The following is a 9,255-nucleotide window of genomic DNA, read 5'->3' on the forward strand; positions in this document are numbered from 1 at the left end:
AAATCGTTATGATAGATTGAGAGGGGATGGAGTGGAGGAGCTTTTGAGATCTCCAAGCCCCGTGATTCTCTGTCACTTTAAGTACCAGGACGTTTCATTCTGTATTCTCATGCAGCTCTGCAGATTTTTTTATCTTATTTTTCAAATAATACAATACATAATAGCAATAATTGCAATAGAAAAATACTTCCTGGGGAGAAAAACATGCTTTTGGCATTACAGTTTGAGAACTTGTGATACAGGGTAATAAATTAAACGTTTTCCCCGTTAAGGTGTTGCCTTGCTTCTCATGGTGTGCGTTAGTGGAGAACATCGTCTCTGGTGTGCACGGATTGCTCAGATGGAAATTTTTGTGTACACTCTTCGTAACTTCTTTCAGTGGGCCAGGCTGGAAAGAGGCTCTTGAGTTGTAGATGTTTTCTCTCGTACTCGTTTCTGTATCTGTAAATTTTCTAAATACTCCAAATAAAAATATGGTTAGATAAAGAAAGGATGGTCCATTTTCTTTGAAAAGCTGAAGATGGAGACGTGAAATTTATCTGCCTTATAGTCAGTAGAAATGTTAGAGAACACTTATTTCTCCAGTTGTCTTCCATGTGAAAGAAACATTTGCAGTGCAAGCTCATCATGATTTACCACATAGATGTTTTTGCTGGTCATTCATTTTTTGGTTTTTACTGCAGATGGTTTTAACTTCTTTACTGACAACCCAGTGTTCAATTATGGGGTTTGGAAGAAATGGGCGTTCAAATTAGGTGCTGGAGGTTTGGTCTGGCTTATATTTTAGAGTCTGAATGGAAATACAAGTATTCACAATGTCTTTTAGATTTTTTTTTCTAACGAAATTCAAGTTGAAATAGTTCTTTATTAAAAATGTAGTGAAAACGCTGAACACATTGACTGTAGAACAAGCATAGGACTTCTCAAAATAGTAATTCTCAAAATGTATTGTGAAGAAGTATTTAATCTCCATTTTACAGTATGGGAACTCAGGACTACTGGTAAAGCTAAAAATCATATTATTAAAAATTATTAATGTCTTCTGATTGTTTTACTCTGGATTGTATTCTTTACAAGTTGTGGACTTAAACAACAGATATGAAAATAATAATCTTCCAAATATATGTGAATTATTTATCTTAAAGTTTGGTTTTTAATCACTTTGAGCTGACTTTGAATTTTATGTGTGTATTAATATGAACAGGAAATCAGATTTTCATGCAGTGTTGAAAATAATTAGGTGTTTTAAATGAAAAATAGGTGTTTAAAATGGAGCGGCATTTTCTTGCTGTTCATGACTCCATTCCACTTGCTCACTAACATTGGAGGAAAGTTGTTTTGGTTCCTTCTGGTCTTGCAGATCAGTTTGTTACATCTTGAATATTTCAACAGGTGATATTGGTGGGTTTTTTAAGGGGATTAATTTTTAACCTCACTGAAGTGATTTTCTTTTTTTTTTTTTCTTCTTTTTTTTTTTCAGTCGTCTTCCTATTTGCAGACCTGCTCATGTTTTCTGCCAGAAGGGAAGACTCTTGAGTAGCAAACTAGCCTCATTTACTTTCCCAGGTTACCTTCAACATACTCCTTAGAAGGAGCCTTCGCATCCCCTGGAGTTCTCAAACTGCTCCTTGAGGATCTTACAAATATTTTCTTGGGACTCCGACTCCCGTTCTCTAAACAAACTGTTATGGCGCTTTTAGCTGGTAGCGTTGCTGCCCCTTCACACAGTCAGGACAGCGGAACACGTGCCTGTTCCTCAGCTGCCGCTCTTCATGCTGGCACTGTAAGAGAAAACTGCCTTCATCTGTGGTTTGAGCTGATGCGGAGCCGCAGAGCAGAGGTGCTGAGGTGCACACATGTGTTCCCAGACGCCAGCTCAGTTACTGAGGATGGAGAATGGCAACTGCCATAAAACCACTGCAGTGGCATTCTTCAGCATCCTCTGTTCCTGGGCTTGGCTGGGAGCTATTAAGTTCTTTTTGCACAAAACTCTGAATTCAAAGACTTCAGATTTGAGATTCAGAAGACTCAGTGCAGGAAAATCTTGAGATAGTAGTAAAGCCTCGCTGGATTTACTCCTTAAAAGCAGAAGCTGTTCCACGCTAAGATGTGTGGAAGATGCATCCTCTCATGAGTTCACAAGTCTTAGGAGTTGTGTGAACCTCATGCTGTCACCTTCGCTTTCAGAATTTGCCTTGTAGCTTCTTACTCTGCATGTTATTTCCTGGAAATTGAGGAGGTGGGCACCAGCAGGCACGTACTTGTTGAATGGAAAAGAACAGGGTCCTGTTTGGCTTCCTGGTTTTATGAGCAAACAAAACACAAAAAAACTTGCCTCAGTGCTCAGTGAAGCTGCTGCTGTTGCCAGGGGTTTGATGGGTTTTGCACACAGAAAGGCACGTTTTGAACCCTTCGGATGCAGGTGAAGTTTTGCACGGTTTGTAGAGACTATTTCTGGTTCAAATGTAGAATTACTTCTTGTAAATTGGATCAGCTCAGATCCATGAGGAAATCAAGTACCCTGCAAAACTGCGTGCTTCAGCATCCTAAGGGGGTTTACATTTCAAGCTTGGAAAGAGATAATAGTTTTTCCCCATGAGTTTCTGTTCCACACTTAGTAGGTTCTAGTGGAATCCAGACCTGTATTGAAAAATAATATGCTGATGATTTAGAATAAAGAGATTTTTCTATATAAAAAAATTGAGAAAAACCTAAAGCAGTTATTTTCAGAAATGTTTTTGTGTCATGACTTCTAGGAAAGCAAAATGTAATTGTTCTGCACTTCTGAGTTCAATTTCAGGTTTTTTAGACAGTAACTTTGCGGATTGTTTGATTATAATTATATAAAAATCAAAAGGTGGGGTTATAACTCACATTTTTCAATTTTCTTCAGAACCTCTTGAAGAACCCAGCATACCTTTTTAGAAAGAAAAGTCTTTAATTACTGATCTCTTTCGTAACAACTGATCATGATGGTTTACTCATTTTTAGGTAGCCTACGTAACAGCTCACTTTGATTTTCAAGGGACTTCTGGAATGACAAATATCTTCTGGTTAATGCAAAATAACTTTTGAACTGTTGCATACTCATCTTTTAATATATTAATCATTGTTATCCCCCCTGAGATTAGGTCTGTATTTTAATGATGCTGTTGTGAGAAGGTGGTTTTTCAACAGTGTTTTAGGATTCTCTTGGTGAGAAGTGGGGAATAAAGATGGTACCAGTTACAACTGCAGAAGTCCAGTGTAGAAACTAGTATTTTGGTGGTGAATTCCAAGGTATGCTCAGGGCACTCTTAAAGGGAAACAGCATTGAAACTTTTTAGCAGAGTAGACGCAACACTGCTTTTGCATTTCAATCAAGAAATTTCACTGAATGCTCCAGAAATACTAACATAAATGTAGATGTAGGTGTTTACAGCAAAATCTTTATCTTTGGTAGTTTTTCTTTGTTTTATAGAGATTCTTTTTTGATTATAGTTAATTTTACCTGTTGCAAATTAAGAAGTGATTTGGATTAGTTCTTACTTTTCCTTCTATTCATCTTTTTGTAAAAAGATGTCAGCTCTTAGAAATGAAAATAGCTTTTCAAAGGCTTTTGCGTCAGGCACTGAGGTGTGGTGCTGTTGTCTTCTAGAGTTCGGAGTTCTCTGAAATCAGCAGCACGTGTTACAAGGTATTAACCTTTGATTAGAGTATAATAGCTTGCTGAGAATTATTAATCACTAAACTGTTATGAAGAGTTGTTCCTGGAAGATCTCCAGTAAAGTGGTTTTAGTACTGCAGTACCTAAATATCTGCGCTTATTCTAAGGCATTAAATTCTACCAAAGCATTGAGTTCTCCTTTAAGACAGCACTTTGGTTGAAGACCCAGTGTGCTTTAAGCCATAAAGTGCAGTGTTTATCATAAATTAATATAATAATAACAGCAATTCCGTGTTTCTTCTGCTGGTGTATTTAAAATTAAATACTTCTTCCTTGTTTAAAGGAGTAATTTTGAGCAGTTAACAAAAACTTACAGGCTTTCTTCATCTTTGTTCTGTGTATGTGTTAGGTGGAGATCAGTCGAAGAGTGACACTAGAAGAACTCCCCCCTGTTCTTGTTTTGCACCTCAAGCGGTTTGTATATGAGAAAACTGGTGGATGTCAGAAACTTATCAAGAATATTGAGTATCCTGTTGATCTGGAAATTAGTAAAGGTAAAGATTTTTGAACAGAATTTTCCCCTCTTTAGGGAAAAGATAATGTTGTGTTTCCTAGGGAGAGCTGTTTGTGTTTCAGTTTTCTTCCTTGCTCCCAGCTTTGTGCATAACACTTCTTCTCCATTGTTGTCTAGAAACATAGTAATTTGGGTGAACACCTTGTATGGGGTTTTTCGGATTTTGTGGGTTGGAGGTTTTTGGTTGAGGTGTTGGGTTGTTTTTTGGTTTTTGTTTGGTTTTTTTTTTTTTTTTTTAATAGAACGAATATATTTGGGTTTCTGGGTTCAGTCGTGCCTGGGTATGAGATGGGCATCCTTTTTGCAAAGAACATTATGGTGAAAGATCTCAAAAGCTTTGGCACATCTTAGACATTAGCTTGGCTAAGTAAGAGCTTTCTGCAGATATAAGGAGTACGGTTATAGACTGCTGAGGACAGATATTGGAAGTGATTCTGTTGCATGAGGGGTGCGTCCCTATACAAAGTTGTTGCTAAGTAATACTAGATATTTTATCTCAGATTTCATTCAGAGAAGTGGCAAATTATTGTAATAAACAGTGGCTGCTTAAAGGAAACTGGTGTTTTATAGAAAATGCATCCTGAAAGCAGACAAGTGAGCTGTAGTTCAGAGGTTAAACAACAAAGTTCTTTCTTTTAACCAGTATCTTAAGATATACTGATTTTACAAGGTGTGAAAGCTTTCAGATGACCCAGCATCTGAAGCTTGCCAACTTAAATGCATTTTGTTTAGATCTGACAAATGGACTGTTAGCCAGCCAGTTGTTCAAATAGGAAAAAATAAATAATCAAAAAAAGATTATTCATGTCTCAGGTGAAATACATACTTTCTCAGACAGTGCACTTTTAGTTTACTTAATATTTTATTTAAAAAAAATTCTTTAATGAATGGGTATTTGTAGAAATAGTTCAATTTGCCTTGACAAAACTGGTTGTAGTGTGACTTGGAATCTGAAATTGATCTTTGTCGTTGTCTGACAGCAGGAATGCAAGGAAGAGATGAATAGTCTGATCTTTTCCCTCTTGTCGTCCCCTGTTCCCCGTGTCCCCAGCCCCTCCTCCCCCTGCTTCATTTTTTTTTTGGTGGTAGTTTTAAACCTTCCATAAATGTTAGTGTCAGCAAACTGAGTATCAGAACCTTGTCCGTTCTTTAAAGACTGCAGAACACATTTTAGTTAAACTATGGTAGTGTTGGTTTCTCTTAGAGCTAATTAATCCCTTTGGAATTGAATTTCTAAACTTGCTAACTGTTGCCTTTGTGACTTTTTTTCCTCCTCCAGAGCTACTGTCTCCTGGTGTGAAAAGTAAAATTTTTAAAGGCCAAAGAACCTACCGGCTCTTTGCAGGTATTTTATCTATATGCCTCTGGTCCCTCTATTGCAAATACAGATCCTGCATATAGAATTCTAGAATTCTCAGGAGTTTCCTGGATTATATAAAATAATTTTCTTTAAAATTACACTGAAGTAACTTGTGGGTGTCAAATTCTTGTATTTAGTGATTTTTTGCGTATGTGCATATACACATATATTGCTATGTCTTTATTTATATATCCGACTGATCCAGCTTGAAGCTCGTGCAAAAACAGAGTTCTGTTACGGGTCCGCTCTGAAAAATATCGGCACAGGCTGAAATACAGCTGTAACAGAACTGCGCCTAAAATACACCACGTATTCTCAGAATAATGTTTCAAATGTCTTTTGAAATGGCTGTTTGAATGCTGGCTCTGCATCCCTTTGAACCCTCAAGATGAGTATTGCTGGCAGGGTATGAATAGCATATTGTAGGTGGAAAAGTGTAACTTGTAGGAGATGATGATTTTTGTGCGAGGAAACCATGTTTTTAAGAGTGCGTGCGATGTATATGAAATATCTAAATTGGTAGTCAAGGCTGGAAGCTCCTGTAAGAATGCAGAAGCGGCATTTTAATATTGAACAAAACAGTCTCTGGGTAGTAATGAATTTCCTGAAGTTTAAAACTCCTCCATAGTTTACGATTTGCACCTGCTTATTTGTGTTGGCGTCGGGAGAATGTAGTAAACTGGAGAACCGGAGATCTTAACTTCTGCGTCACCAAATCTGTGCCAGTCCTGGTGGCCTGATGTGACTTGGTGGTTTGGATCCAGTTTTGTGACCACAGAGGTTACAGAAGGAAATAACATACCTGTCTCTTGTGGAAATTAGGAACTGGTTCTGGCAGTGTAATTTTTTTCTTTTTTTTTTTTTATTGATAGTGGGTTTCATGGGACAAGTTTAGACAGTGTATTTAAGGTGGCTTGAATTAAATGTGTTACCGCTGTAATTTTTTCTAACTCCTTCTATGGAAAAGTACAATACTTCAGTCTTCTGTCAGTCTACGACTTCTCATACACAGAAACTGAGCTTGTTAGATGGATTTTAAATTACTAAAATAAGCTTTTTAAGAAGTAAGTTTCAGATATCATCCAGGATTTGCCCAATTATCTAGCAATAAATTTTAGAAAATAAATAATTCAAGTTTAAGCTCCTGTAAAAGAAATATTTCCTGAATTTCCCCAGAATGTATAAATGTAGTGTGTTCTGCCTTTTTGCTTTGCTTAAGTCAAATTACTCTAAAATGTTTATTTTTATAGAAGTGTGAAGGAAATCGGAGTGAGCTGGAAGTGTGACTCTAGTCTGACGGAGTGTAAACAACTTCATAATTACATACTTCCGCTTTTGCGTCAAAAACGGATATTCCTTCTGGTTTTTTTTTTTTGTTCTTGTTAAGTATATGGTTAAGGCTCACATGTTCCTAGAAGGAGTTAAATGCATCCTTAGTTACATAAAAGATCTCTTCCATTTGGAGGCGGTTGCTGAGAGCTCAGCTTCCAGCTTTGCGTTCGGTTTCTGCCAGGAGAGCCGAGACGTCGTCTCTGCAGGACGCGTCTGACAGCGGAGAGAAGCGAGGAAAGAAGCCAGTTTGCTTCTCTCTCAGAAGCAGCAGATGAGCAGTTAATCAGAGTGTTCAGCTCACAGTTCTGTTAAGGAGGTTACCAAGAACTAATCGATGTGAAACTTGTAGATTGGGACTTCAGTAGAACCCGTTTTCAGACTAAAATTATAGTTAAGACAAAAAGGAAAAACTGATGAGAGGTGGAATAACTAACCGGCTTACATTTGTAATCAATGCAATCTGAAAAGTCTTGCCTGATTTTTATTTTTTTTTTTTTAAATAGACTAGACTACTGCATAGCTTTACGTGAATTTATTTATTTATTTATTACAAATAGTTTCAATAAAATACTGTTGTCATCGGCAGGCAGAGTGAGCGCGTAGCTTCGAATCTCTCCCTACATGTGGCAGCACCTGTTGGAAGCTGGGAAGGGCGTGCTGCGCTGTTCCCGATGGCCTTTGTGAGGCAAATCCTTCCCAGAAAATCCTCTAGGAAGCTCTAAAATGCGATTTGATGCTTTTGACTCTGAATTTACTTAAACCTCCTTTTTAAAATCATGAGGTTTGGTATGCCGGAGAAACATTACTAATCCTATGTGGCATGAAATGTAAGCAAGCAAGCGCTAAAGATTCTTGCTAAGTCCAGATCTGGAAGACCATCTGCAAACCCATGAGTATGCTACGAGGAAGGCAATGTGTGACTTTTTTTTTTTATTTATCCTTTCAGTGGGTATTTATCTACCTATAGTGTATGTGTGCATCATCGTTTTCTCTTTGCAGTTGTCTATCATCATGGAAACAGCGCAACTGGTGGCCACTACACTACGGACGTCTTCCAAATTGGTCTGAACGGCTGGTTACGCATCGATGACCAGGCAGTCAAAGTGATCAACCAGTACCAGGTGGTGAAGCCGTCTGCAGAGCGCACAGCCTACCTCCTGTACTACCGCCGAGTTGACCTGCTGTGAAACTCCTTCCTTTTACGCTGTGTGTGCAAGATCCCTGCTTTGTAGAACGCCAACTATCACTAACTTTTTTTCTCCTGTAAATGCTCTTTTGAGTGAATCTTTTTCCTTTTTTTTTTCTTTTTTTTTCCTTCTTTTTTTTCCCTTGCAACTATGGGGTAGAGTGATAAAGGAGACTACCTTGGGTTTGTGTTGGCTTTTGACTTTTGCAGAATGAAGTCACTTGGTTGAAAGACTCAGTCTCATGAATCATAAAAATACAAAAATACAAAAAAATTAATCTGAGATAATGCTGAATCCTAAGATAATAAAAGGGGATTTGCATTTGATTCCCACTTTCTAATTGCGTAGTAGAAGAAAACCCTGCACCAGCAACAGAACTTGTAGATTTCTGTGAAAATGTTTTATCTTAAGTAAAAAAAATTAAAAAAAAAAAAAAAAATAAAAAGCGCTCTCTGCTTCCCCGATAGTTTTTGATAAGTGGTAAAATATGAGCCGATGTGTATGAGATGGAAATGGTCCTATGTGCTTCAAAAAATGTACAAACGTACAAAATGCAGAGTTGCTGGTTCCTAATAGGAAGACACATTTTAATAATTGTGCGATGAGAAACTGCTTAAGTACACATTGCAGATCAAATATTTGGAGTTAAGATGTTAGTCTATATAGATGGGTGATTGTAACTTTATTGCTATTAAGAAATTTCAAACTGCATTTATGCTTCTGTGTACATGAAATTAAAAAAAAAAAAATGGGCAAAATAATTGATATTTCTTTAAGTCTGCTTTGTTTAATTTTGCTGTCTGCTCTCCTATAATGTTGAGTTCCTGATTGTACACAGTTTAGTGATATCTAGAAGTATAAAGTTGTCGCCCATCAATAAAAGTCACAAAGTTGGTTTAAGGTGTGTGCGTGGCTTTTGTTTTTCCTCAAGTATAAATTCTACCCTGGGAAACTCAACAAAATTGCTAGGTAGCACTTTCACAAGGTGTAGAGAGCGTTCCCCAGGTTTCTTGTACAACTTCTTGAAACTTTAGAAGCGTCCCCGTTTGGCGTCGAGATGGAACTGAACTTGGAGGGGAGAGGGAAGGGGAGAGATGAGCCCAGACCAGCTCCCAGCCCGTGGCCAGGACGGGGGGTCCCAGGGCTGAACGCCCTC

The 9,255-nt window shown here is 37.7% G+C and overlaps 1 protein-coding gene across 1 annotated transcript in view; it reads left to right on the forward strand.

Annotated features, from left to right (window-relative positions):
* The window catches only part of USP10 (ubiquitin specific peptidase 10), a 55,617-nt gene extending 46,623 nt beyond the window's left edge, over window positions 1-8,994 (forward strand). The window contains exons 12-14 of the mRNA XM_063334745.1: window positions 4,056-4,200; window positions 5,500-5,565; window positions 7,912-8,994. Of these exons, the coding sequence (XP_063190815.1) occupies window positions 4,056-4,200; window positions 5,500-5,565; window positions 7,912-8,099 (399 nt within the window). The 3' untranslated portion in view covers window positions 8,100-8,994. The remainder of the gene's footprint in view (window positions 1-4,055; window positions 4,201-5,499; window positions 5,566-7,911) is intronic.
* Window positions 8,995-9,255: the final 261 nt, after the last annotated feature.

This window comes from Chroicocephalus ridibundus, chromosome 4, assembly GCF_963924245.1.
Source record: "Chroicocephalus ridibundus chromosome 4, bChrRid1.1, whole genome shotgun sequence".
In the NCBI taxonomy this organism is placed as follows: Eukaryota; Metazoa; Chordata; class Aves; order Charadriiformes; family Laridae; genus Chroicocephalus; species Chroicocephalus ridibundus.